The 26,254-nt window shown below is 53.4% G+C and overlaps 1 protein-coding gene and 1 long non-coding RNA gene across 2 annotated transcripts; both read left to right on the top strand.

The window, feature by feature from the left end:
• Window positions 1-407: 407 nt before the first annotated feature.
• Window positions 408-25,287, top strand: RAB40C (RAB40C, member RAS oncogene family). Its single transcript, XM_048961655.1, has 7 exons — window positions 408-494; window positions 659-913; window positions 13,195-13,255; window positions 14,178-14,238; window positions 20,242-20,319; window positions 20,709-20,931; window positions 22,485-25,287. Exons 2-7 carry the CDS (start codon window positions 772-774, stop codon window positions 22,763-22,765), a joined length of 846 nt encoding a protein of 281 aa, XP_048817612.1. The 5' UTR covers window positions 408-494; window positions 659-771; the 3' UTR covers window positions 22,766-25,287.
• LOC125700657 (uncharacterized) lies at window positions 7,134-10,041 on the top strand. The gene is made up of 3 exons (XR_007379989.1): window positions 7,134-8,074; window positions 8,185-8,279; window positions 8,948-10,041. It is a non-coding gene; the product is annotated as an uncharacterized LOC125700657 (long non-coding RNA).
• Window positions 25,288-26,254: the final 967 nt, after the last annotated feature.

Below are 26,254 nucleotides of genomic sequence, written 5' to 3'. Positions count from 1 at the left end.
CGCGCAGAGCCGGGCCGTGCTCCGTGCCCCGCTTCCTGCTAGTGAAGCGTGTTTGCTCGGAAATGACCCGCGGCAGCAGATGGGATCTGGGGTACGGCTCCACGGTCCCACGGTGAGGCCAGGCGCCGCTTCCCAGTCCGGCCCAGCCTGAACCCGGGGAACCCGCGGGCTCCGTACGCCGCTTCCCCTCCCAGCCTCGCATTCCCGTCATGCTCCGTTCCGACGCTGCCCCGCGAGTCCGCGTCCGCCCCGCGCAAGGCACGTCGGGACCTGTAGTTTGCGGTCTCCTCGGCCGGCCCCGCCCTATCAGGGGCGGGTCTGGGCGGGGCCGCGCGTGATGACGTGTCTCTCAGCCAATAGCGCGCCGCGAGCGGAGGGCGGGGCTCAGGCAGCGCCTCTCCGGTTGCCGAGCGGGCGTTGCGCGGCGGCGCCAGGCGGAGGCTGCGGCCGTGGTGGCGGTGGCCCGGCCCGGCACCGGGGCGCCCGGCCGCGAGGTGAGCAGCGCGGGCCGCTCGGTCGCCGCCCGCCGCGGGGCTGCGGGGCTCTGGAGGGCGGGGGGCGGCGGGCCGGGCTGCGCGGGGCGGCGGGGCCTAGCGGCGGGCCGGGCGCGGGGCTTTGTCGGCGGCCGCGGGCTGAGCGCCGCTCTCCTCCCCCGCAGGTCCCGCTCCTCTCCGCAGATGGGCCGCGGTAAGGCGGAGCGCTGAGCCCCGCGGGAGGACCTGAGGGCGGCCGTCGGCCCGGCGGCGCCTGGAATGCGGCTGGGGAGCGAGGATGGGCACGCAGGGCAGCCCGGTGAAAAGCTACGATTACCTCCTCAAGTTCCTGCTGGTGGGAGACAGCGACGTGGGCAAAGGGGAGATCCTGGAGAGCCTCCAGGACGGCGCGTCCGAGTCCCCGTACGCCTACAGCAACGGTAAGGGCGAGGCGTTGGGGGGGGGGGGTCGGCGCTGCGGGGGCTGCGGGGGTCCGTCGTGGGCCGCCCGGTGCCCGGTGTGGCCGCCCGGTGCCGTCCCCGCGGCTCTGCCCCATTCACTGCCCGCTGCGTGCCGAGCCGCGCTGCGAGGAAGCGGGTCTGTAACAAAAGAACGGGAGCGTTATTTGCAGAGAGGAGCTGCTGGGCTCCGTGTGCTGCTGCTTCGTTTGTCCGCCTCCTACCAACGTCGAGGTGTGTGATGGAGCCCACGGCAAGCTATTAACTGTAGTGTCACAAGACCGTGATTAAAAGCCGAGGAGTGGCACTGTGCTATTTCCTGCAGCCCCGCGCTGCAGTTAAAGCATAGCACAGCCCGGCAGGGTGCGGGTCCTGGAGTGGCGTTCAATCTGTCATCCTTCTCTCTGGCCTCAGCGCAAAATAACGGCCCCGGGGGCTCAATAGAAGCCATGCAATGCAGATCCTTCGCCCTCCCCGCAGCTGACCCGATGGTTGGAGCAGTTGGTGCTCGGTTTTCTCAGTGAACGGCAGCCTGAGAGAGCCGGGTGCTTCTCAGGGCTTGGAACTGAAGCAGGCCTTGATGTAAAGGCATGGTGCACTCAGCCCTCAGAGCTGCCAGCAGCACTGCAGGAGTGATGGAAGTGCACACCTGGTACCTCCGAGGAGGCAGTGACTCAGAGCTTGGGAGGGCTATGAGATTAGAGTAACAAATTCTGGAAGCAGAAGGCTGTGGTACCGCTCATCCGTGGGGATGTGTGGCTGTGGTTTGGCTTTGAGGAGCTGCTCGGTGCTTTTAAGCATCCCCAGAGAGAGTTCCCATCCCTAAAGAACCCCGTGGTGGGAGCGATGGAGCTGCTCCCTGGGAATGAGGCTTACTGAGCAGGGCGGATCGAAGGGTGAAGTGGGCTGTTGGCATTGTGGTCGTGTTATGCTGTGGATGTTTTTGGCTGTTGTTCAGATGCTGATGAGGCAGGAGTAATGAGGGTGGTTGGGAAGTGAGTGTGTGTTCTTTGATACACGTGTGGAACCCAACACTGTGACTTAGCTATGGCTGGGAAGGGAGCCTCGCTGCACCCATTACTTTGTAACAGCAAAGTAACACCGTCTCTTTCTAGAAAAAAGAGATCTCAGTCAGCTAATGTCTTCAGAACCTTCCTTTTCTGTAAGCAAATGAGCCCGTTCTTAGTTAGGGAATTGAGTCACATGCTGTTGGTTTTTTGTTTGGTTGTTTTTTTACACTAATATGTGCTTTGATAGTCTCTGCTTCTATTGCTTCTGCTGAGCCTGTGATCGGATGGAGCAGCTTTGAAATTGGAGAGAGTTTGATCCTGAGCTATCCCTGACGGCCTTGGCAATTGGATGGCATCAGTCTTGGAGTGCTGGGGATGCACTGAAGGAGCAGGTCTCTGTGCTGTGTGCAGCTGTGCCCCATAGAGCATCCCAGGTGTGAAGGCACTTGGTGTTAGTGCTTGGCCTCCTCCATACCGTCTGCTTAATGCTGTCCTGAAACCACATCACAGCACTGTGGAAGGGTTCTCTTTGTAAGCTTCACTCTCATCAGTCCTCCTCCTTCCCTCTCTGACCGTCCCCCCACCCCACATCCTAATCTGAAAAAACTGATCACCCACAACTTGTTTCTTCTGTCCCAATGGCAAAGCTTGCCATCAGTCAGTGTCACTGTGAAGTGGAGTTTGCTTGAGGTTGATCCTGTGACTGGAGCACGTTCTGTCAGCATCTACTTGGTGAGGAACCACTGCTTGCTCCTGAAAGCCTGGAACTCTGTGATGTGTATTTCTAAAGCATCATAGATCCTTCTGTCTGTTCTCGTTCAGGACCCCAGGAGCAGAGTGTCCCTTCTCATTGCATTTGTGTAGCTTGGTACCTTGTGCTGCATCAGACCCTCAATGCAGAGCTTCTGGAGGCTTAAAAATGGCTCTTTGGATCAGAGGTTTGAATTTCAGCTGCTACCTGAGTTTCTCACCAGGTTGATGCTGAAGCTGCTGAGGCTGTGGGTCTCAGGGAGCACCAAGTCAACTGTGCTCCCTGCAAAGAGTGGATCCATCCCTTGGGAGCACTACTCGTGCCATGCAGCTGGATGTTGCCATCCCCAGGCTGGGAGAGTTTGGAACTGAGGTGGAGTTAAAGTTGCCTTTCTCTTAGGCAGTTTCGAAAGGCCTCGAGTTAGCATTTGTGCTGCTCTTTGGAGGAGGATATTCCCAGCTTTCTCCCTCAAACTTCCCACAGAGCCATCCCTGTGCAGCCTGGTGCTCATCACAGCAGGACCCATTGCCTGCTGAGTGCTGTGTCACAGCCTTTCTGGAACAGCTGGCTGTCAGCAGCTTACCCCAGAGCAATCCTGCCCAGCTCGTTGGGTGGCTTGCTGCAGGAGGCAGCAGTGTGACTCACGTGGAGTTGCTGCACGTTGCTTCCCTGGGTGCCGTGCAGCAGGAAGAGGCCAAGGCAGGCTCTGCCACTCTGATGTGGATGCCTTGTGTGCTCTTTGCTGATCCTTGCATGGCTGCATGATGCTTTGGGAGAGGGCTGCCCCCTCACCTGCTGCTGCTCCTGTAGGAAAGCTGAAATGTGTGCTCAGGACAGAATGGAGTGTGTTTCTGAACAGATGGCTTTGATTGGAAGGGGGATAGATAGATGTTGTTTCTCTCAGTTCACGTTAAGCTATCTTCCTCACGGCTTCCTTACGTCTGCTCTGCTCTCAGGCAGTGCTTGGAGCAGCACTGATGGCCCCGTCCTGTTGTGACCACCCCTCTGCAATGTGACTGTGCCCCTTGTTTCCCCCTTATGAAGTGCTGTTTACCCGCAGATAACATTGTTTCCTCAGCAGCCACCTCCTTGGATGTGCTCTCCTCTGCTGCTCTTTGTGCAGTTGTCTCAATTCGGAGCTCCCACTGCTGTTGTCTCAACCCTTTCTCTCCAGCAGTTGCTTTCTCACCCCCAGCAGTTCACCCCAACCCTCAGCCACCAGTGTGTGACCAGGAACATCACCCAGGGGCTGCTACAAACATCTGTTCTACCTGTGCAGCTTATGGCACGGCAGGACTCCGTGCATCTCTGGCAGCACTTCGCCTTCCCCTCTTCAGCACATGGCAATCAGTTGTGGCTGTGGCTGTGCTGGGTAAGAGCTCTGGCTGGGGCAGTGCTGCTGCAGTGACAGGTCTCTGTAGTAACTGGAATCATGGTTTATTTTGAGGTTTTAGCACTCTGATGGGAGCTGTGTTGAGGCAAAGCATTCTAAATGGAGACTTGCTATTGTCTTCCTGTGTGGGATCAGCCTGCAGGGAAAGCTTCAGGTCAGCCGTGCTGCTGGAAATCTCTTCCAGCTATGGAAGAGTGGGGAGTGTGTGTGAGCCAGGTCAGTGTGTCTGCCAGCGCCTGCACCCGTGTCCTTCAGGGATGGTTCTTTCCGTGTCATCAGGGATGCAAAACTGATCTCTTTGGAGCAGGCTGTGGCTTGGAAACAATTCCAGCATCTCTTGTTTCTCTCTCCTTTATTTCTTTTCCTTTGTTGTGTGATGATAATAATTCTGGATGTACTGCATTGATCCTCTGTCTCTGTTGTGGGACTGCCCGGCTGTGGCTTTAGAGCCCAAACAGGCCCAAGTCCCAAGCAGGTCTGGATGTCTTCTGCTGTCTTTTAAGTCAGGACAGGGGGTGCTCAGTGCATTGGGTGATGTGTGTCACCTTCCAGGTGCCCTCCTGGGGAGGGGAGCTGAGCACTTCCTTACCCTGAATAAGAGCTTTGCTGGTAGGGGACTCTGAACCTCAAGCCCCCAGGGTGATGTGAGCCTGGCACTGTAAATCTGGAATGGCTAGAATGCTCTTCTAATGAATTGAGTTAAAGGTTTCTCTTTGTTGTTTTTAGGGTTGTTTCTTCTTTCTGTTTCCATTTTACCCGATTCCAAGATGAGTCTGCTTCTGATGGTGTCTATTTTTCCTATCTAAACCACATAGGAAAGCCCACATAAAATTTCCTTCTCTGCCCCATCTCCCTCAGCTCCAGTTTCCAGCTGTTCCCTGGCATGCTCTCCTCAGCAGCTCCTTCCTTCCCTCCCTCTCACTGAAGAGCAGAGCATCTCTCTGTGCACTCACAAACAGCTGCACTACGAGCTTAGCTTTCCGAGCCAAGGATTTACAGCCTTGCTTTGCTCTCACCTCCTTGCCCTCTGACAGCCAGGCCTGGCAAGCAGGGTGCTGTATTATGCTGTACAGCTTTCGATTTGATTTGGAGCTGAGGAGGAGCAAGGAAGCTCTGATATGAGATCTCAGCTCGCCTGCACTGTTGTGCTGAGAGCCCCATCCCATGGGGAGCATCAGAGGTCTGCGCGATCCTTCAGGGGCTGCAGTAGCACTAAGGCTGTGACAGCAGTTCTGGGACTGAGTTTGCTCACATGGGGGTCCTGCTGGTGAGGAGTGCTCCCTTGCACATGGCTGTACCCTTCTGGACTTCTTCTCTCCCTCCCCATTAGGACAGCAGGCAGCACTGCTGTGTGGAGTTGCAGTGGGTCCATTCAACAGGCAGAACCTGCATCAGGCACAGGAGCAAGGAGTCCATGCACGTGGTGTCAGGAGGTGCCCGCATTAAGCACTGGGAGGGCAGTGTACTGAAGGTATTTCACACAATAACTTAGCCCTTTTTCAATGATTTTTTGTTGTTGTTTTTGTCTCCGAGTGCATCTTGGTGTTTGTATGGTGACCCAGCAACAATGCTGATTGTTATGGTGCCCTGCCATGCATCCTCACTGGCTGCCTTTGTTTCTGGGTGCAGCTGTATGGTTTTTATGGACATCAGAACTGCCGAGGATGAAGAAACTCTTTTGTTTGTAGAAGCTTCTGTGCATAAATTCAATCTTGATGTTCTTCTAAAGAACAAATCCACTTAACATTCCCAGTTCTGGACTGTCTTGTGGCTGTTTCAGCAGCTTGCTGGGTGCCCACTGAAATGGCTGGAGTTCCAGGAACAGATTTGCTTCTGGCTCCAAATACAGATTTCAGATACAGATGTCATCCTCAGCGTGGAACAGTTCCTCTGTGGGTATCCAGTGCTGCCAAAGCACCGCTGGGACGCGGAGCAGCAGCTGGCAGGCGAAGCACTCAGCAGGGCTGGGCATCCTGCAGGGAGTGAATGCACATTTTGCTTTTGGCTGGCTATAAACAAGCAATTTCTGGTCTGAGGTTCTGGCTACCTTGGAGTCGATAGCTGGATGCTTGGGAGCAAAGCACTTGGGAAACATTCTTGTGAGTCTCCCATCCCAGCTGTGATGCGCTCAGAGCTGAGTCGCTTCGCATCGGGTTGTGCAGCAGGAGTAGGGCTTGGATTGCTGCTGTGAGGAGGAGGTGATGAAGGCTGGAGCAAATGGCCCCTTGTGCCCTGCGTGGAGCAGCGCTGATCAGGGTGTTTGCTGGGAGCAGAGACCTCTGGTGCCTGTTCTGAAGGTAGCTTCCCATCACACCACGCTGCAGCACAGCAGTAGGAGTGCTGCTTTGTGGCCTTCTGCTCCACCCCTGCAGTCACCAGCCTGGGCTGTTCTGCAGCACTGCTGTTCAGGAACTTTATCACCGTGCTGACAGAAACAAAGCAATGCTGCGAGGTGTGTTAGTGCCAAAAGGCACAGACCTGAGATGAAGCCATCTTTGTTCAAAGCCATATGTTTTGTTGACCCCCGTTGCTGATGAAGATAATTTGTTATTTGTCTATGTGAGGAGTAGGTAATTGAATGCATGACTCAAGCTGATGAGCTCATGTGTTGTTTGGAAGGGACTTTTCTGTGGCTTACAGCTCTGAGCTGACGAGCTCAATTGCTGCTGTTAATGTGCTGTTGCACACGCTTTTTAAGGTCGGATGATTTCATCACTCGTTATTTGGACAGATTGAAATTCGCTTTTTTTTCATCAGCTACTGCTTATGTGCTCGTACCACCTTTCTCTGAATGATTTAACACCACTTACAGGCAGCACAGAGTCGGTTCAGCGCTGGTCCCGGCGCTGCCTTCTGCCCAGGAGAGGTTTGGTGATAAACTCCTGGTCCTCAGCCTTCCCAGCGGGGCACAAGCCCTGTTGTGAGCAGGTCTCATCCCCATGGAAGCTCAGCCAGGCGAGGTGTGCTGGCTGGAGCTGCATGTCTGCTGTGTGCTGCCCGGGTGAGATGTTAAAACCCAGCCACGTCAGTCATGGCAGAGAAACTTCTTGTTAACATCTGTAACACCCAGGGACTTGGCAGGGTAAGAGGTTGTCTTTGAGCACTTCTCAGTTATTGCTGACGTTTGGGATAAATGAGTTTCTGCTCTGGCTGCTTCAGGCTGTGCTGAAGAGCACAGGAATGCCGTTACAAACGGAGCCCCTCAGACGTGCTGCTCGCTGCACTGCTTTTTGCTTAGCTTTAATAACCTGCTTGTCTCTTCTCTGTTCTTCTACCTGAAATGTTTGCACAAGCTCTGCATGGAGGACAGGGAGGGAGCTTCCAGCAGCTTGTCTGGCACACACAGGGAAGCATTTCCAGCACAGAGGCTGACCGCACCTCCCAGGTGTGTGCGGGTGCGTTGGGTGCTTTCCATCAGCAGGCCACTCCATTTTTGCCTGCGTTGGTCTCAGGTCGGTGAGCTCACTTTATCCTGCTGTCAGATGAAACTGACAGCATTTCTAACCATCTCTCTGGCTGTACTGGAACACAGAGCAGTGCCAGGCTTGGTTCTGTTCCCCAGCAGCATCTGGGCTGGGACTGAAAACTTCAGTATTAATTATGGTGTTCTTGCTGGGCTCCACAGTATTATTTTGATGTTGTAGGTTAGCAACCGATGGTATTATCCCTCTCTGCTTAGCTGCACTTCTCAAAGTCCTTCTGATTAAGAAACTTTACTGAAGATTTTTTTCTGAACATCTTTCTAAAGAAGGGAACAAAAGATGACTTGTTCCATTGGCTCGCCCTGAAGTGTTTCTTGACATGTACGTCTTTATGTGATTGTTCTCACTGCCACAAGTGCAGCTGCACGGGATGCTGTGACTGCTGATCCTTCCTCGTCTGTTGAGTACGGATTTCCCTGACTCTCGTGCCTCACATTTGCTGCAGTCTGCAGTGCACCATGCTGACTGCGAGGTGTTCGTTGCTGCCCCGCTGTGAGGAGAAACAAGGTTTGTTCCTTACCCCGACGTTCTCCTGCTCTGCAGTCACAGTGTGTCTTCACGTTTTTCCAGTTATTTATTTGCCATATGCTCTGAGACCTGCTCTGCTTTTTCCCAAGCATCTTGTTGAACGCGGCGTGTTGCAACCGGCTCCGGTTACCTGAGGACACTGAAATTGGAGGCGGCTGAATCTTGGAAGTGTTCTCTATTTCAGGTTCCAGCTTTGCTTTTCTTCCTTTTTCTCTGGCCAGGGTGGCACTAAGCCTGTTCTCTCTGCTCCCCAGTGGGGACTAAGGCCTGCTCTGTGGGGGTTTGCTGCTTGGTGGGTGCTGCATCATTCTCCAGCAGCACACAGGGTGAGTGGGGAAGGAGGGCAGGGGCGTGCGGGCTGCCAGGTCAGGCTGGAGTCCTTGCAGAGGTGAATTCAGGTGTCCCTGGAGTTGCTGCTGTAGGGGAGTGGTGGGGCTTGAGAAGGATCCCATCCCTCCTGCCATCAGATGCTGGCAACATGAGCCTATTTACCTTAGTAAATACCTGGTAATGTGGACCCAGGCCTTCCTCTGGACTTGGCAGAGCTGATGACCTGTAAGAGAACAGAATGTCTGGGTGGAAACTGAATGTTTTCAGTTAGACAGCTGTGGCACATTGTCTTTGCTTGTACTGATGGCAAAGCTGCCCTGTCTCAAATAGAAGTGGGCTCCTGGCCTTGCTCTGAGGTCCCTCTCCTGGGGCTGCATCTCAGTGTCGTGTCCCCACTCAGTGCCCAGGGCTGCCCCATCCCAGTGCAGAATCCAGCACTGCTCCTGTTATTCCTCATGTGGCTGCCAGTGCACATCCCTCTAATCTGTTAAGATCTCTCTGCAATGCTTTTCCTCCCTCCAGGGAAGCAGCAGCTCTTCCCAGTTCTGTGTCTTCTGCAAACTGACTCAGTGTGTCTTCCAGCCCTGGATCCAAGTTGAAGAAGACATCAAAGAGAACTGGCCCCAAAACTGAGCCCTGCAAACCCTAGCAGTGACTGAAGCAGCAGAAGGGTTGCTCTGATTTGCACCCACTGTAAGGGATAAGCAGAGTGGCACTAGGACAGAAACTATCTGTAACTATGCCAGTGTCTCACTTGAATGCACCACATTTTTTCCTTTCCTTTGGGAAGTGATTTTTGGATGTCACCTGGAATGCCCTTTGATCCTGATTCATATATGAACTACATTTGTGTTTGGTTGTTTGTTTTGAGACATGACAGGCAGAGGCTGGAGCTGCTGCCAGCCTGGTGCAGTGCTGATATGGAGAAAAGTCCTGGGGACCCTATGGGCAGTTTGTTGCAATGGGGGCAGCTCTCCCTCCCCTCTGCCATGGCAGCTCCCTGTGTGTTTGCCCACCTGTAGGGCGAACATGTTGGCTTATCAGAGCCTCTCTCAGGGAGGATGGTACTCAGAGACCTAAAATGCACTGATGGCTCTGGCAGCTGCCACACTGCCTCTGTTGAAGGAGCGCTGGACTCGTTTTCATCCCAACACCTGCTGAGGATTGTCTCGGAAATCCAAAGGAGAAAATAATCTGTGTGCTGTTCTGATTGTTTTGTGGGAAAATTGAGAAGAGTTTGTGCAGATCCTGCTTTGTAAGGACAGAAGATGTGTGCAGGAGATTGTGGCAGGGTCAGCCTTGAGAGTCTACAACTGCAAAACTCCTGTTTTCCAGAGCAGGAACTTACATAAAGAACCACTGTGCTTACAGCAGTACAGAGCATTGGTTGCTTCAACATTTGAAGCAATTTTCTCAATATCTTCATCATTTGAAGGGGAGATCTCAAGAACTGCATGAAGTACAGCTCGAGAGCAGCATGAAGTACACATCCCTGTTATCTTTCTGCCTTTTCCAGTGACTTCCCAGCCCCTGTGCCTGCTTGTCCACCAGCCCTGCTCTGACTTTGGCTTTTGGCATGCTGCTGCTGTGCAGAGGGTGCCCAGTGCTCAGTGATGGTGTCGGGACACGTCCTGCAGGGCAGTGAGTTCCCAGGGGAAGGAGGCTGGCAGCCCCACCACGAAGTGCTGTCGAGTGCTGGAAGAAAAGTGTCACTTCTTGGCGGGGTTTTGCTTTTCCTGGTTACATCAGATGTAATCTCACAGCTGAAAGCTCGAATTTTAACTCGTCCGAGTTTTGTTTCAGCGGGCATTGATGTGAAGCATCCTGTGTTGGCATGAGTAATTTGGAATCGGTCAGAGATTCCTATGTACACCCTGCCCATTCCCATGGGAAAGTGGCTGGTGGGCAGGTTTCCCATATATTGCCTGGCAGAAGGGATAAAGGTTGGGATGCCCTGGAGCTTTGCCCAGGAATGATTATGGTGCTCGTGCGTGAAGCCCGGCCCTGGGAGGGGAGCGGGGTGTCTGTCCCCAGCCGTGGTGACAACAGGTTGCTGCGTGCCAGGTCGGCTGGCAGCTCCAACAGTGGGGTCATGTTGGCATCAGCATAAGCAGGAGCCTGAAGAAGAATAGCAGAGGGGTTGGACTGAATGCTAAATCACAGGGAACAGCCCCGACTTGTTCACCAAGCGTCGCTAGTTTGGTTACATCATGCTTGGTGTTGGTCAAGAGAGATGGGCTGATAGCTGCTGAGCTTTCAGCAGGGCTGCTTGCCTTCTGCAGGGCTGTGTGTCTGGGGGGCCAGGCGGGTGGCAGAGAGGCCAGGAAGGCTGCAGGAGCTGCAGGGATGTGGTGTGGGGTTGTGGCTGTGCATCCCTGCTGGAGGAGCTGAAATGGCAGTCCTGAAATGAGCCGTATGCAGCTGCCAGCTGAGGTGATGCTCGGGTTGGGGAAACCACTGATGACTACAGGAAGGAAAATTTAACACCTTTGCTGAGTTTATCAGTTTCTGAGCTGCCCAAAATGGAAATAAATAAATAAATAAAAATCTGTGGTACAGCGTGGCTGGCTGGGAGCGTCAGACTGCCAGCAGCGCTCTGGGCGACGATGACATCTAGTGGCTGCTGTGCCCGGCCAGCAGCAGCTCTGGGACAAGGAGCTGAGCTCCAGCCTAGGCTGCACAGCAGCGCCTCGGGCAGGGCCAGGTAGGGGCAGCCCTGCTCTGCATCCCCCTCAGTGCTGCACTGAGTTCAGGGGTGGCTGTGGCTGGCAGGGCAGCAGCACATGGGTTTGGCTTGTGTCACATAGGATCTGCTTCCTGCTCTGAGCACTGAGCCAGTGCAGGACAGATCCCTCCCCAGAACAGTTAGGTGCAAGCTTTAATGGAAGGGTCCCTTTGAGCTGGCCTGATGCACTGTGTGCATGCAGAGGGGAAGCAGAGCTGAAGCTGTCACAGATGTTGCAGCTGCACAGTCTTTGTTCTCACCACTGAGCTGGTAGGTGGAGGTTTTTTGCTCAAAGTAACTTGTACATTTAGCCCTTAATTCAAATGTGAGTGATGCGGATTGCACACAAAAGAATTACAGGATGGGTTGAAAAGGACCACAAGGATCATCTAGTTTCAGACCCACTGCTAATATGCAGGGTCACAGCCACCAGACCAGGCTGCCCAGAGCCACATCCAGCCTGGAAGGCATCGCTAGTTTCCAGCTTACTTTACCACGTGTGTTTAAATGCTGATTGTAGCCTAGAATAAAAAGACAAAACAGCTTTGCTTTTTGCTTGGGTGCACACAGCTTCCTCAGGCTGATTTCATCGCAGTCCTTCAGCGGTGCCATCCCCAAAGGCCGCTGCTCTTCTCTTCCAGCTGCGATGTGCAGGAGGAGCTGTGCATGGACCAGGGGACTGGCAGCTCCCAGAGTGTGAAACCCAGCCCTTGTGCCCTGCTTTGTGTGCTGTGAGCACGAGGTGCTGGATGTTGATGCCTCTTACTTTGCCCCGCTTTGGGAGCTAAGAGGATTCACAGGGATGTCCTGCTCTCTCGTGGGCATGGAGCAGGCTCACTGCTGCTTGCTGTCCCCAGGGATGCGGGTTTTATATCTGCCAAGCAAATAAATACAAACCACTCGTCTCTGGAGGATGATAAAAAGTAAACTATCTATTTTCTGTGATAAAGCACTGGAAATAGTTGGAATTTAAGATAATTATCTTGATTGCTTTTTATAGCACCCTGCAAAGACTGAAATCTAATTTGTTTCTCTCTAACAGGGAGCTCCTGCTGATGACTCAGACAAAAATCCATTTGCCTTATTGACAAACTTGTCTGTTTGGTTTTCAGGGCAGTGTTGTTGCAGAAGGGACATACAGGTGGTTACTCAGCAGTGAGTTTTTAATACATGTTCAGAGTTTGATATCTAGTAGCTGGAGGAGAGAATGAAGCTGATGCAATCGGAGGGAAGTTACTTGGCATTGCTACAGATGGCTGTAAATTACTTCATGCTCTGCAGTGGGTGCAGCAAGTGGTAGAGATCAGCCAGATGTGCAGGATCTTGCAGGGAAGCTGCAGGAAGGGTGGCTGTGCACAAAATCTGTATCTGAAGGTGCTGGGCACTCCTCATGTGACTGCAATTTCGGGGTCTTCTGCTGCTCTGGAGCTGGGGCCCTATGGGAAGCAGTTGTCCGTGCTGTTTTCTCAGCTGTTGTTGAGGAAGGAGTGCCTTCTGCCTGCTCAGCAGCCGAGCTGCTGGAGGATCCTCCTGAAGTTGCATCAGCCTGATTCGCAGGCACACGTGGCCCTAATGTGAAACCCCTCACATTGCTCCCCTGCTGAGAGGAAGGAAAATGAAATACAGAGGTGATGGAGCATGGCCGTGCCGTGGTGGGGCTTGTAACTGAGGGTTTCTGGGCTTCTCTCTCACTGGAACCCAACGCTCACATTGACTGCCCTGCATTGCTCTGCAGTACAGGCTGCTGTGTGCTGCTGTGCCCTCAAGGACGAGTGTAGAGGATGGTCATAGAAAAAGTAACGTTCTTCCAGAATACATTCACATTGAGTCAGTTCTTCCATCACCGAGTTTGAGACTTTCCTTGTTTAATGAAGTAAACAGTTTAATTTGCATGTCTCTATTAGCAAGCATAGCAGGTGTGCATGCCTTGTAGTTCTTCACTCCTTTTGTCCTTGCAGTCGGAAAGCAGCAGCTGCGTTCTCTGGGCAGGCTTCTCAGCATCACCACCTCCCTGCCTGTTTGACCCCTGTTCTTTTCTCTCTAGGAATTGACTACAAGACTACTACCATCCTGCTGGACGGCAGAAGGGTCAAGCTGGAGCTCTGGTGAGTTTGGCTTCTGAGCTGCACCACAGCATGGTGAGTGCAGAGCATCCCTGGCTGTATGCTGAGGCTTGGTAGCTCCTCTCCCCAGTAAGTTATCCTAGTGAATCAAACCCCTTTCTGTGACTGAGCAGCAACAGCAGCATGCTGTCCTTTGCCAAAGTGGTTCCATTTCAGCCTTTCTGCACCACAGCTGACTCTGTTCCCATACAGCTCTAAAGGAGTGATACTGTTTTGAAGGTGATACTGGACTCCACTGAAATCCTAGAGTTGGAAACAAATAGAATTAGGAGGACAAAGCCCTCAGTTCCTACGGAAGCCTGGATTTGTCCATGACTTGGTCACCATACAGTCAGTGCCTGGAGAGCAGGGTGTATCCCTGGCACTGGGATGGAGAAGTGAGAGCACTGCACTGAGAGGTGACCCTTCCTTACCTGTCAGCGCTGGAAGAAGAGCTGGAGCCCATCTGGTCCTGCTCTGAGATATAAACTGCTAAGATGCCCCAACAGTGCAGGAGGAATAGCCTGCCCCTGTTGTGCTTCAGCTGGATCGAGTAGGGAGTGACACAGGTCCTGAAACATGAAAGCAAACTTGTCTACCAAGGCGTGTATGAAATAACTGGAATATTAGTGTTCTGTGTGAACTGTTACACTGGGAATGAATGACACATTCTCAGCCTCAGAGACTGACTCTAAGGGTGTATGATTTCATGGTTTAATTAGAATCCTGCTCTCTCAGGAACTGATGTCCTCATTTTTCTAACAAACAGCTCATTTATCTCTCTGCCCTATGTGATTGCATACGCTCCTTCTATTTTGTGTTTCCCTTTCTTGTAAGGTGCCACTTTTCCCATTTGTAGCTCAGTGGGAGATGTGGAGTCTGGGATTTGTTTCTTCCTACCTTTCACAGGCTTTCTTTGTTTCAGGGACACGTCGGGGCAAGGCAGATTTTGCACCATTTTCAGGTCGTACTCCAGAGGAGCCCAGGTGAGCACTGCTGTCCCGTGTTTGACAGGAGCCAGTCCTTTTCTTTGGGCTGTGACAATCTTTCATGCTGAGACAAATCAAGCATCAAAAGGATGGGATCTGTGAAAATACCAGGAGGCACCACAGGTCTTCCTGTGCTCTGGTTTTCTTGTTTTATGGAATGATAGCAGACAGAGGAGTGAGTGACACTCCTGGGCTGCTGCTGGGATGTTCTGTAATGGATTGCTGTCTGTTGTTTCTAGACGAGGGTTGAGAAGTTGGAATTACAGAGAATGAGGCAATTCTAACCTGAGATCTGCCTTAGCTTTAATGTGGGGGCTCCTAATTTCAGAGGCTTATCAGGTATGTTTCAAAACAACACCAGCTTTCCCAATGGAGTTCTTCCTCTGTATTGCCACCAAATCAGTTCCAAAAATAAGGTGGCTCCTGCTTGTACGTTCGGTGCAGGCGTGAAACTAAAGCAGCTCACTTGGATCTTAAACTAAGTTCCTTAAAACATGAAACAGAGAGTTAAATTTTGAGCTTCTCCTTTGGGCCTTGTTCCAGAATAGCATCTAGATGGTGAATGGCTAGTAAAATCTTTTGGTCTTCTGAAAGAAATGCTATTTAACAGTGCTTTTTTTGATGTATTAATAGTCATCCTTTGAGTAACATCCCAGAGTCCCTCCAGATAAAGGATCATTAGCTTAAAAAAAAAAAAAAAAAAAATCTCATTAAGTTAAAAGAACTACAGTGATTGCCTTTCTTTTCTTATTCAGAAAGTTTGGCAAAAGTCCTTCTACTTCTACACAGAACTTCACCCTGCTCACACTGTATTTCAGAGAACTGTACAGAGCTCCAGTCCTAATGCAACCTGCATGCTTGAGGTGGTGTCCTTTCCCTTATAAGCAAGCAATGCGGCACTGTGGTTTTCTGGTTGCCACATGGCTTGGCTTTGGGCAGTCTTCCTGAGACCTTGCTGTCAAATGCCCAAATCAAACAGGGAGCAGCAAGCACAGTGTCTGCACAGGGCTCCAGCCAGCAGAGCCTGCACAGTGTGTGCCAGAACTTGTGGCTGCCGTGTGATGAACTGGGACAGATGGGAAAGGTGAAATAAATGGTGTTGAGAATGTTCAGATGGATCAAGATATGTGTCTGTTTAGCAACTGAAGCAGAGCTGTAAGGCACTGGGAGTGCATCCATTGGGTTCCTGCAGCCTGTCTTCTGCACACAGCACACCTGAGGCTGGATGGGGGAAGCCAGCTGACCTGAAGCTTGAAACGGCTTTCTTTTACCTTCCTTCCTTGTAATGAGGTTCTTGATCGTGTTTGGTTTAGAGGTAACATCTTACCCTTCTGCTTGATTCATCAGCATTGCTTTAGGAACTCTCACTGTACAGTGGGGAAGGTTTTTTTGCCTTGTCCATCTTACCTGCACACCGTCCTCAAGGAAACACGTGGACAGGCATTCAAGTAAATGTGATCAGCCAGCTTGGCAGAGGCACCTGTAACATGAATGGTCCATTGCTGAGTGCTGGAGTATGCACTTCACTTAGGCAACAGAGTGCAGCTTATGCTTCTTTCTCAGGGTCTGTCTTTTGTCTGTGCCACAAATCCCTGTTGCAGAGACCTGCTGTGGTGCCTTGGTTCCAACAACAACCAGTCTTTACCCTTTGTAACTGCAAAACAGCCAGAAGCAGCAAGCCTGCCTGAAGAAGAGAGAGCTCCCAAGTGAAACGTCTCCACTGCCTGCTCAAAGATGTTCTTGTGATGAGTGCTGCACAGCGAAGGGTGAGCGGGTGCCTTCTGAAGGCTGAGAGCTGCAGCCCTGGTGCAGTTCTCTCCAGGTCTGAAGTACAGCTTCAGGTGGTTGGCTCCCATGTGGCATCCCAGCAGTGCTCCTGAATGAGCAGGAATGCAAGTGTCTCTGAAATAACCTCCACGTCTTCTGAAAGCGGAAAGTATGCTAATTCAAACTCTTCATGGTTAACCAATGCAAGAGGGATGTTAGATTTGAATGATGAAGATCTCTGCTGCAGGAACAGGCTTGAATAGTTGTTGGCTTCTGCATGCTGGAAATAAGTACTGTCAAAGCTGGGCAGAGCTGCCCTTCCTCTGGGAGCAAGCTGCCACCTAGTAGTTGGTAACACAGTTTTACTGATAGCATAAAGACAGCTCAACCCAGTGTGGTCTGGGTGGTGAGGAAGGCATGAAGTGTTCCTGAGTTCCCTGTTTCTTCCAGACGTGCTCGATGCTGTGTGTTGGGCTGAGTTTCTGTGCTTCAGCACTGCTTTCCTCTCTTCTCTCTTGATGTCCTCAGACTTCAGGAGTTCTGTGGGAAGCCTGATGCAAGCACTGTTGGAAGCAAGAGAAACAGCTTTTTCTAACCTAACAAACCAGGAGCTCAGGAAGAGCAAAGAGATGCCAGAGGGGTTAAACTCTGCTTAAAGTGCAGCATGATATTTGTGCAAGAACAGCTTGGTGTAAACCAGCCATGAACACCTTCGTGCTGGAAACAAGCAGAAGGCTTTTATTGAGCAGAGATGGGGCTTCTGGGCTGGGCTTCCTTTAAGGAATAACAAGGACTAACTCAGTGAGAGCTGGGTTTCCAGAGAGCTGTGAGGCTGCTGGGAGAGCAGGAGGTGCTCAGGTGCCATGACTGGCCCTTGCTGGAGCTGGCTGAGAAGGGGTACGTGTACATGAGTGGAGAGAGCTTAGGAAAATACACAGAACAGCTGCTGGGGGAAAAGCATCTGCAAGTAAGGGAAGCACACCTGGCTCCCCTTCCCACCTCGTTGCTTCTTGAATGGAATGATAAGAATTTAATCTCCTCAAGTTAAACCCTTGCTAAATGGAAAAGTGGTCCCCAGGTAGGAGCCAGACCTTGTGAGCTTTCCTTTCTGACACAGCAGAGCTTTGTGCTTTTGCTCAACCTGGGCTGCAGGATTCTTTCTGAGCACCTTGGTGCCTTGCCCAGGGTTCCATGCTGCTGTTCAGGCTTCTGGCTCTGGAGCTGTGTGGTTTTCTTGTTGGGGAGGAATGTCGCCCTGTTGGAAACATCTCAGAGTAGCCTTGCTGTCCCTGGTGAGCTGGCTTCTAATGAGGGGACCTCTTTCAACCATTGCAGACAAGTCCCAGCTCTCCAGGCAGTGTGACAGAAGAAGTCCTTCAGGAATGGTTACAGACTACCTACAGAAAGTCAAAATGACATTGAGGAACGCTCCCATCTTGCAGCAAGGCTGCAGCCCTAACAGAACGATGAGTGTTGTTGAGTTCTGCTTTGGCAGCAGGTTTGAGTGGTTGCTGTCTGTCCCACTCAGGGCTTCTCAGCACGCAGAGAGCTGTGGGCTTTTTAGCAGCTCAGCAGGCTCCGAGATGCAGGCTGTGCAGCTTTCAGGGTGCTGCAAACACTCTACCTGCCTCTGGTCATTCTGAGGGCGTCCAGCTGCTGGAGGAGTCAGCTCTGCTTGTCACAGTGCTTACTGCCAGCTCAGTGATAAATAACCCCCCATGTGTTACACCGTTGGGAAATGCTTTGGCAGCAGGGAGCAGTGCCCTGGGCCAAGGTCCCAGGTGCCAGCTGGAGAAGGGACATGGTGTTCTCCTTGCTGTCTTTGTTTATGGCTTACTTAGTCCCGCGGGCTGCAAAAGTCCAGTCTGGGGGTTCTTCCAGGCTTCCTCAGCAACCAACAGCTTTGTTCCATCGGTGCACAGTAGCAGCAAGTGAGGCTCTCCTGGCTGCCCTGTCCTCTGCGTGCCAAGGTTTGTGGCAGCGGTGGGAGCACTTGTTTTCAAGCACGCTGCTTCTGCCACCTTTCAAAGCTTGCAGATCTGCTTGCTGCAGGTGCTTAAGCCAGACAGAGATGTGGTTTGATTCTCTTTGATTATGTGGACAGGACTTTGTGTGAGCTCCTGCTGTAAACAAGCCTGACTTCTGGCAGTGTAAGGGTCCACGTGTGCTGCTGGGTACAATAACAGATTATCCCTGTTCTTTGTTCACTGCATGATGCACTCACGTGGAAATCTGTCACTGGGAGCTCAGGCTTGCACCAATCCCAGAAGTGTGGAACAAAAGCAGGCTGGAAATGGACTTTGACAATGAACTGTGAAAAATCCCAGGACAGTGCTGGGGGATAAAGTCCTCTCCCACCCACCTAGGGGCAGGCTGGGGAGAGGCTGCTCAGCTCAGGTGCTCTCACAAGGTGTCTTGTGATGCTAAATACTGAGAGGTATGGAGATATCGGGGTGTTGAGAGCCATCGGGGCACTTAAAGAAGGTTTTAGGCTGCAGATGGGAATCTGTTCATCTGTCTGGTTGATCACAATTCTGCACATGTTATTCCACAGGAATCTTTTTTCTTTATAAACCTGGAAGAAACAAAAAAGCCAACAGCTCTTCCTCAGAGCTGTCTGCAGAGCTGGAGCCAGCTCCCTGTGTGCGTGCGTGTCTGCAAGCTGTTCTTTGCAGGGGAGAAAACAGCGATGTTCATTTGGGAGGCAGTGTCTGGAGCACACCTGTGCTGCCTGGGAGAAGCACAAGGTCCCCTGGCTGAGCCCCACGTGGAGCTGCTTCCTCCCATTTGCCCCAACTGGGGAGGATGGAGACAGGATTGGGGCACTGGGCAGGGTGGCCTTGGTGTCTGCTCTTGGGAAGCTTTGCTTGACAATCTGAACTCAAAGTGTGTGTGTGGAGTTGTGTTATGACTTGGGAAGCTGTGCTGGCAGGCAGTGTAGAGTTAGAGAGCGTGATCTTGACCTTCCACTTGGATCCTGAGAACTTGGGGTTGTGGTTTTGCTGATGTTTTATCCTGATTGCTCTGCAAAGCAGATCCAGGCTGCAGCTGCCAGCAAGCTTAAAGCCACACTGCTCTGAGAGCGTGGTTCTGGCAGAAGCTGTCCTCACAAACCAGCTCTTGGGTCTGTGTCTGTTGGCTCAAGGAACTTGTCAGTCCAGAAGGAAAGCAAGTAGGGCCTATTGAATGCCCTGGCAGTTTGTCTTGGAAGGAGGTCCTCAAACCTCTTCCTCTGTTGTTTCCTGATTATCATTCGTTTACATGTGCAGCTTTGGAAGTTGGAAGTCAAAACAGGCAGAGCAAATGAGGAAAGTAGAGGTTCCCCCCCAGTCCTGTCTTTTTTTTCCCCCACCCAAAGAATGCACTTTATTTTAGTGATGTCTCTCTCCTGGTAGCAGGTAGTTCTCAATTTTGTCACCTTAAGATCTCCTTTGCACCAGGACTTGCTGTAGGGCTGGCTGTTCCCTGCGGGTTCCTGATTCCAGGAGGACTGGCTCTGCCCAGCTGCCTGCCCTGTGACACCCTGCAGCCAGGCTTGGGCTGTTTGCTTTGCTCTCAGCTCAGTCCAGCTGCCTTCCACGTGAGCTGGATCTGTCCCCAGAAGCACTTCTGGCTCGCTCACGGGGCTGAGCAGTGGCCATCAGGTTTGTGCAGGAGGAATGCACAGAACACAGCCCTGCTTCTCTGGATGCAGAGTCACTGAGGCGGTTCTTTGGAAACCCCCTGACCAAAACAGAACTGGTGTCTTTTCCAGAGTCGATCACTTGTTGGAAATAGGAGCAAAATCCTCCCCAACAGATCTGAGTTAAGTACAGAACAAGGGGGAATGGTTTTAAACTGAGACAGGGGAGGTTTAGGTTGGATCTTAGGAGGAAGTTTTTCCCCCAGAGGGTGGTGAGGCACTGGCACAGGTTGCCCAAGGAGGTTGTGGATGCCCCATCCCTGCAGGCATTCAAGGCCAGGCTGGATGTGGCTCTGGGCAGCCTGGGCTGCTGGTTGGCGACCTGCACACAGCAGGGGTTGGAACTGGATGAGCGCTGTGTTCTGTGACCCAGACCATTCTATGATAGACCTGCTGCATCAATTTTATCCCTATCAAGCACATAAATAATGCAACTGGAGGAACATTCTTTGAGCCTTTCAGTTTTTGGGTCTAGAAGCGGTCTTCTGGGTGAATCTCCCTTTTAGTTTGCCTCATATGCAACCTGGTGACTGCACGTTTTCTTCCATCAGGGAATTCTCCTGGTGTATGACATCACCAACCGCTGGTCCTTTGATGGGATAGATCGATGGATAAAGGAAATAGATGAGGTGAGCTGCATGAAGGGCCCAGGGGCGTGCTGGCTTCCTATCAAACACCATCCCTTCACACTGGGGCTGCTGGCCCTTCTGGCCCAGGGGCCAGGCACACTGAGGGGAGGCTGGGGAGATAAATGTGGCACCAAAGTGCACAGGTCACAAAATCCAGGCTGGGGCCACCTCTGATACGGGAACAGGAGTGGTTGTGCTGTGGTTCCCTATCAAGTGAACTGTAGAGAGGAGAAAACAAATTGTCCTTGTTTATGTAGCACTGACTGCTCAGCATCAGAGCAGCTTCTACTCTCTCTTGCTCTTCACCTCCATTGAAGTTAGGCAGGGCTGGCTGCCCTCACTAAAGACAAGCCATGCCTATTTTTCCATGTCCATTTTTCTTTTTGCAGCATGCCCCAGGGGTGCCCCGGATCCTGGTGGGAAACAGACTTCACCTGGCCTTCAAACGACAGGTGCCCACAGAGCAGGCGCGGGCGTACGCTGAGAAGAACTGCATGACGTTCTTTGAGGTCAGCCCACTGTGCAACTTCAACGTCATCGAGTCCTTCACAGAGCTGTCCCGTATCGTCCTCATGAGGCACGGCATGGAGAAGATCTGGAGGCCCAACCGAGGTGGGAAGTGAGAAAAGGGGGCTGTGTGTGGGCTGGAGCAGAGGGAGCGCCCAGATGGGGCTGTGTCTGTGTGTGTCTGTGTGTGTCTGTGTGTGTCTGTGTGTCTGTGTGTGTCTGTGTGTCTGTGTGCTCATACCTGTGGGATCTGAGAGCGCCTGCCCTGGTGAACAGCCTCGAGTCAGGAGAGCTGAGCCAGAGCAAGCTGCCCGTACTGGTGCAGCTCCAGAGGGCAGTTCAGCATGTCTAGGCTCTGAACTGCTCTGGGACATCCTTACACCTCTGCATTTACTCTAGGTAAAGCTAAAGGCAATTAAGCTCACAACTTGAAAGCACTTCAATCAGATGATTGTGTGTGTGGGATGCACCAAGCGTAAGCACCTCTGTCCTTAGCCTTGTCTGAGCCTGTATCTCCTGTTCCAGAAAGATAGGGAGGCAGGGTGAGCCCAGGGCAAGGAGCTGAATGGGGCTAAACCCCATCCCTGCTGTAGGCTTGGAGCAGTGAGTTGAGGTATTCCATATATACCCAGGTCCACAGTCTGTGGCATGAACAGAGCCTGCCTTATGTCTCAGCCCGTTGAATTTGAAGCAAAACAGTCTTGGGATCCCCTGTTCCTAGCTGGGGGTAGCAGCATGTCTGACTGACAGGCTGGGCAGAAAGAGTTTCACACTCCCATCCGGGTGACCTTTCTTTGTCTGGGTACTCTGTTCCAGTGAGCAAGAGCAGATCCTGTGTGCTGGCCCTGCTGGCCAAATGCTCTGCCAGATTCTTTAGGACTGGAGGCAGCTTTGCTTGCTGCTTGGGAGCAGTGAGCGGCTGGAGGTGAACGTGTGCCCTCCTGTGGCCGGCTGCTGGGAAATCCCATCCCACGGGCTTCCCACAGCTCATTCATGTGGCTCAGCTGAGCTAAGAGCATGCTGGCAAGCCTTCTCCTGGCTTGAAGGGAGGTTCATTACTGTGAGCACCCTGCAAAGAGCCGTCCCTGCAGCTGCTCCTCACTGAGCAGGTCCCAGGCAAGGCTGCCCTGCAGCAGGGCTGGCCACGTTGCCTCCTTCCCAGACCTCTCCTTGGGGCCAAATGGTGACTGGGAAGTGGGACCATGAGCAGGGCTGCACCAAGCAGAGACAGTGCTGCCTGAGCCCAGTGCTGGCACCAAAGCTGATGTCTTGCAGACTTGTGCTGGCTTGCAGCGCTCAGCTGCAGCCTGAGAGGCCTTTATTCCCAGGTTGTTGTTCTAACAAATGTAATTTGGTGAAGCACTGATGCAGGTTGCACAGAGAGCTGGTGGTGCCCTGTCCCTGGAGATGCTCGGGGTCAGGCTGGAGCCGCCTGATGGAGCTGTAGGTGTCCCTGTTCGTTGCAGGGCAGCCGGACCAGATGATCTTGAAAGGTCTCTTCCAACACAAATGATTCCGTGCCTCTGCTCAGGGCTCCAGTGGAGTTGCCATTAGCTCTTCTCCCCTGACCAGCAAGAGCTGCACAGCATAAAGAGGTATAGGAAGAAAGCAGCCTTGCGCCGTGTCGGCCCTGACTGTCCGCTCTCTCCTCCCCGCAGTGTTCAGCCTGCAGGACCTGTGCTGCCGAGCCATCGTTTCCTGCACCCCCGTGCACCTCATCGACAAGCTGCCGCTGCCCGTCACCATCAAGAGCCACCTGAAATCCTTCTCCATGGCCAACGGGATGAACGCGGTGATGATGCACGGCCGCTCCTACTCCCTGGCCAGCAGCGGGGGAGGCAGCAGCAGCAAAGGCAACAGCCTGAAGAGATCCAAATCCATTCGGCCGCCTCAGAGCCCCCCCCAGAACTGCTCACGCAACAACTGCAAGATCTCTTAGCAGGACGGGCGCCGTGAGCTCCATGTGCTCCCGCACGCCCATGTACAGATGTTTGCACACTGCACCCTTTCCAAGGATCCTTTAGGATGGGCCTCGGCTGCTTTCCCCGCGCTGCACGCAGGCATCAGCGATGTGCTCTGCTTTGGGCCCGGGTGTGAAGCGTGCTGCCGGCTGCAGGGGGGAGAGGACTCTGCCAGGTGACCCTCTGGGAATGCTTTGGGCTTCACCTCTCGGCCTGGGGTGGAAAATTCAGCAGCTGCCGGGTTGGGGAAGGGGGGAGAAAGGGGGGGAAAAAAAGCTCATCCCGTTTCGATGGAGAAATGGATTTAATGGCAGATTGAGAGGCTTAAGGGAGTAGGCAAGGAGAATCTGTGCTGCGGCTTTAACTCTTGGAGTCCTGAGCGAATTGCTGGTGCAATAGTGGCTGTTGGATGTAGTTGAGGAATTAAAAAACAAAGCTAAAAAAGAGAAGGGAGGGGGGGGAGAGGGAAATAAGTGACTGTTTTCACCAAGATGTTAACCTGCTGTTGCCAAAAAAAAAGAGAGCTGAACTGAAAAAGGCAGGAGTTGGCCATGAGGAGGCTGAAGGAAGCAGTCTGCTTGCCTTCTGCCTTTCTTTATGTAAATATTATACATATATATATATTATATATATATATATCACTTGTTTTGTAAGGTGTTTTTTTTAAGAAGCAGTCAGGGAAAATTTTATGCAGCCATGTAAATAAAGCAGGGGATTAATTTAACCAGTGGCAGCCAGAGGGGCAAAGTGGAGGACGTGAAGATGAGAGTACACAAATGCTGTGAGGGACTCTGACCCACCGCATGGGTCGATAGGAGGTTTTTTGAATGCTGCATATACAGAAGGAAGGAACCATCGGTGCATTCCATACCCCCCAAGCTGCTTTACTTTGATCATTCCATGAAGTGTGAGCGCCGGGGGCAGGCTGGGGTCGAAGCAGAGCTGAGGGGCAGAGCGGAGAGGCGGAGGTGTGGGGTTGATGCGAGGCAGCGGCGGCTCCAAGCCCCCCAGGTGCCTCATTCAGCACGAGGACGCAGAGCCAGCAGGGACCGAGGAGCCGAGTCCAGAGCAGAGGGAAGACGTGGACCGTCCTGCGTCAGAGCAAGTCTCGGCCATCCCTTCCGGAGCCCCACCTCCGCCGTGCCGCGCTCTGTGCGCTCCTGGATCCTCGCACTGGCACCCCGTGTCGGCCCCGCGCCCTGGCCTCCTGCTCTGCTTTCCCGAAGGCATCCCGCCGAGCTCCGGCTCCTCCTGGATGAAGGTGGGAAGGGACCGAGCGGCTTTTCCTGCTGGAGCGTGAAGGAGCTGGAGCGGGGCTGCATGTCCCGTGGGGGTGGTGCTCAGCTCAGGGCTGCGGCAGGAAACAGGAGGGAGCCCAGGGCTCAGCGGTGCGGGACCGCGGCGGTGCTTTGGAGGACGCGTGCTGCACTGAGATGTGCGCGGTGTGGGGGATGTCAAGCAAGGGCCTGCGCGTCTGCGGCTTCAGCCCACGGCAGCGTCTTGTTCGTGCTGCTGGTTCACCTGGAGACTGAAATGCTGCCAGGCTGGGGGCTGGCAGCGTTACTGAGCGGTGCCAATGGATTCCCTGGGGCAGCCACGCCGTGAGCACTGGGAGCCACCCGCGTGCAGCAGAGCAGCGCTGCTCTGTCCCGCAGCCAGCGGCTCGGGGCCCCTCTCGCACTGCGGGGCAGGATGAAGCCGCAGCGATGCTGCCGAGCTGATGCCCCTCGGTGCACGCAGCCCCCTGCAAAACAAAGCCTGGTGCCGGGGGGGGCGTTCAGGGCTTGGCCCTGGCACGCGTTATTGCCCGGCTCAAATGAGCGAGGAGAGAATTCAAGCCCTTGCCGAGGCGAGGAGAAGAATCCTTTGTAGTGCTGATTTGGCTCGAGAGCAAAGCGGCGCCGATTTCGGCACGGAGTCCGAGGGATTTCCAGAACCTGTCTGAGACGGCCGGCACCTGTTCGCCATCACTTAACACAAGGCAGAAGACAATCGCTGGCTCTGCAGCCTGGCAGGCTGGGGACATACAGCCGACAGGTGACGCACCGGCGCTGAGAGGGGCGCTCGTGGCCGCCTCCTGCCTGCAGGCACCCGGGATCCCTGCCCTCACACACCTCTGCTCGGTTCTGCTTCGGTCCCTGTGCCGCCTCCTGCTCCTTTTGCCCGAAGCTGATGTTCTTTTTGTTCCTGTAAGTCGAGAAGATCCCATCTGGAAGGAGAAGGGAAGATGGACCCGGAGTGTTTGTTCGGCCGTTTATTGTTATTGTTTCTTAATTTAAAAGGAAAAGAGGTTCTTGCATCTGATGTCAACACTAGTCTGTAGCTGCTCCCCACCACTTGTACCATTCCTGAGGGGTTTTTTTGGACTGTCCTTTTATTTTTGTATTCCTTTGTACAGTCAGTCAGTGTTGTTCAACTGATTATACATGGGTTTGTTTTGTATAAATTAAAGCCTTTTTTTGTTTTGAACTGCCAAGCAGGAGGTGCAGGAGTCGTATCTCTTTAGGGGGAGATGCTGGGGAGGAGGAGGAGGAGGAGGTTGTGTCCCAAGCTGGGCACGACCTGCTGAATCCTGACCCATGGAGCGGCTTTGATGGCCGCGGGGAGGCGGTGAGGCTGTGCAGCCCCCAGCCATGGTGAGCCCCCCACCCTGTCCCGCTCTCAGCCCACCTCCCCATGACCTCCCTCTCCCCCTGCCCTCTCGCTGCCCCAGGATCAGATTTTCCACTTCGTACCAGACTGGCCACGCTTGTTTTAACAGCTTAAGTGTAATATTGCTGAGTCTGGGAGGGAGCCGGGGGGAAATCAGATAGCGGCTGCAGCCTGGAAAGCCCTGAGCTAAGGTAAAAGCCTGCCTGGGGAAGAGGCACGGAGAGCTTTTTGTTCTCCATGCTCCTCCTTCTCATTGCCCCACTTGGAAGCGGCTGTGTTGGCTTCAGGTGGGGGAAATGATGGTGGGAGCCATCCTTACTGCACCTTAGTGCGCAGAACGGGGGGTGCTGGAAAGGCAGAAGCTGTGACAGCGCCTTCAAGTGGAAAAGGTTTATCACAGGGGGGAGGATCGCTGCTTCTGCCCTAAGGGCGGAGGGGGGCTGTGCCGGTGCCCCGGAGGATGGGTGCAGAGCTGGATGTACGACGGGGAACTCTGCAGCGCACTCTGCAGCGCGTGCTTTGGGGGCGGCACGGGGGGGTTCTCCACGCACAGGGCTGTGCGCATGGGGCTGAGCTGCAGGCCGCGGTGCCACCTCTCAGGTTGGGCTGCTCTGACGCAACCGAGTCCCTGTTTGCAAAATCCCATCCTGCCCGCCGCCGTCCCAGGGCAGCGTAACCTCTCCCGCGTGCTCAGGGCCGGCTCAGCACTACGCTTTATCTCCCCCGGCCGCATCCCGACCCTCCGCAGCGCCGTGTACCCGCCGGGGGGCTGCGGCTCCTCCTCGTGCCGGCCCCGCTCTGCTCCCTGCCCGCGC

Source organism: Lagopus muta, chromosome 15 (genome assembly GCF_023343835.1).
Source record: "Lagopus muta isolate bLagMut1 chromosome 15, bLagMut1 primary, whole genome shotgun sequence".
Classification (NCBI taxonomy): domain Eukaryota; kingdom Metazoa; phylum Chordata; class Aves; order Galliformes; family Phasianidae; genus Lagopus; species Lagopus muta.
This window is presented reverse-complemented; position numbering and strand designations above follow the sequence as displayed.

Excerpts from the sequence above, each read along its gene's own strand:
- RAB40C (XM_048961655.1), top strand. The coding sequence starts at position 772 with ATGGGCACGCAGGGCAGCCCGGTGAAAAGCTACGATTACCTCCTCAAG. Across the intron at positions 914-13,194 it reads CCCGTACGCCTACAGCAACG|GAATTGACTACAAGACTACT; the intron begins GTAAGGGCGAGG and ends TTTTCTCTCTAG. Across the intron at positions 20,320-20,708 it reads GGATAAAGGAAATAGATGAG|CATGCCCCAGGGGTGCCCCG; the intron begins GTGAGCTGCATG and ends TTCTTTTTGCAG.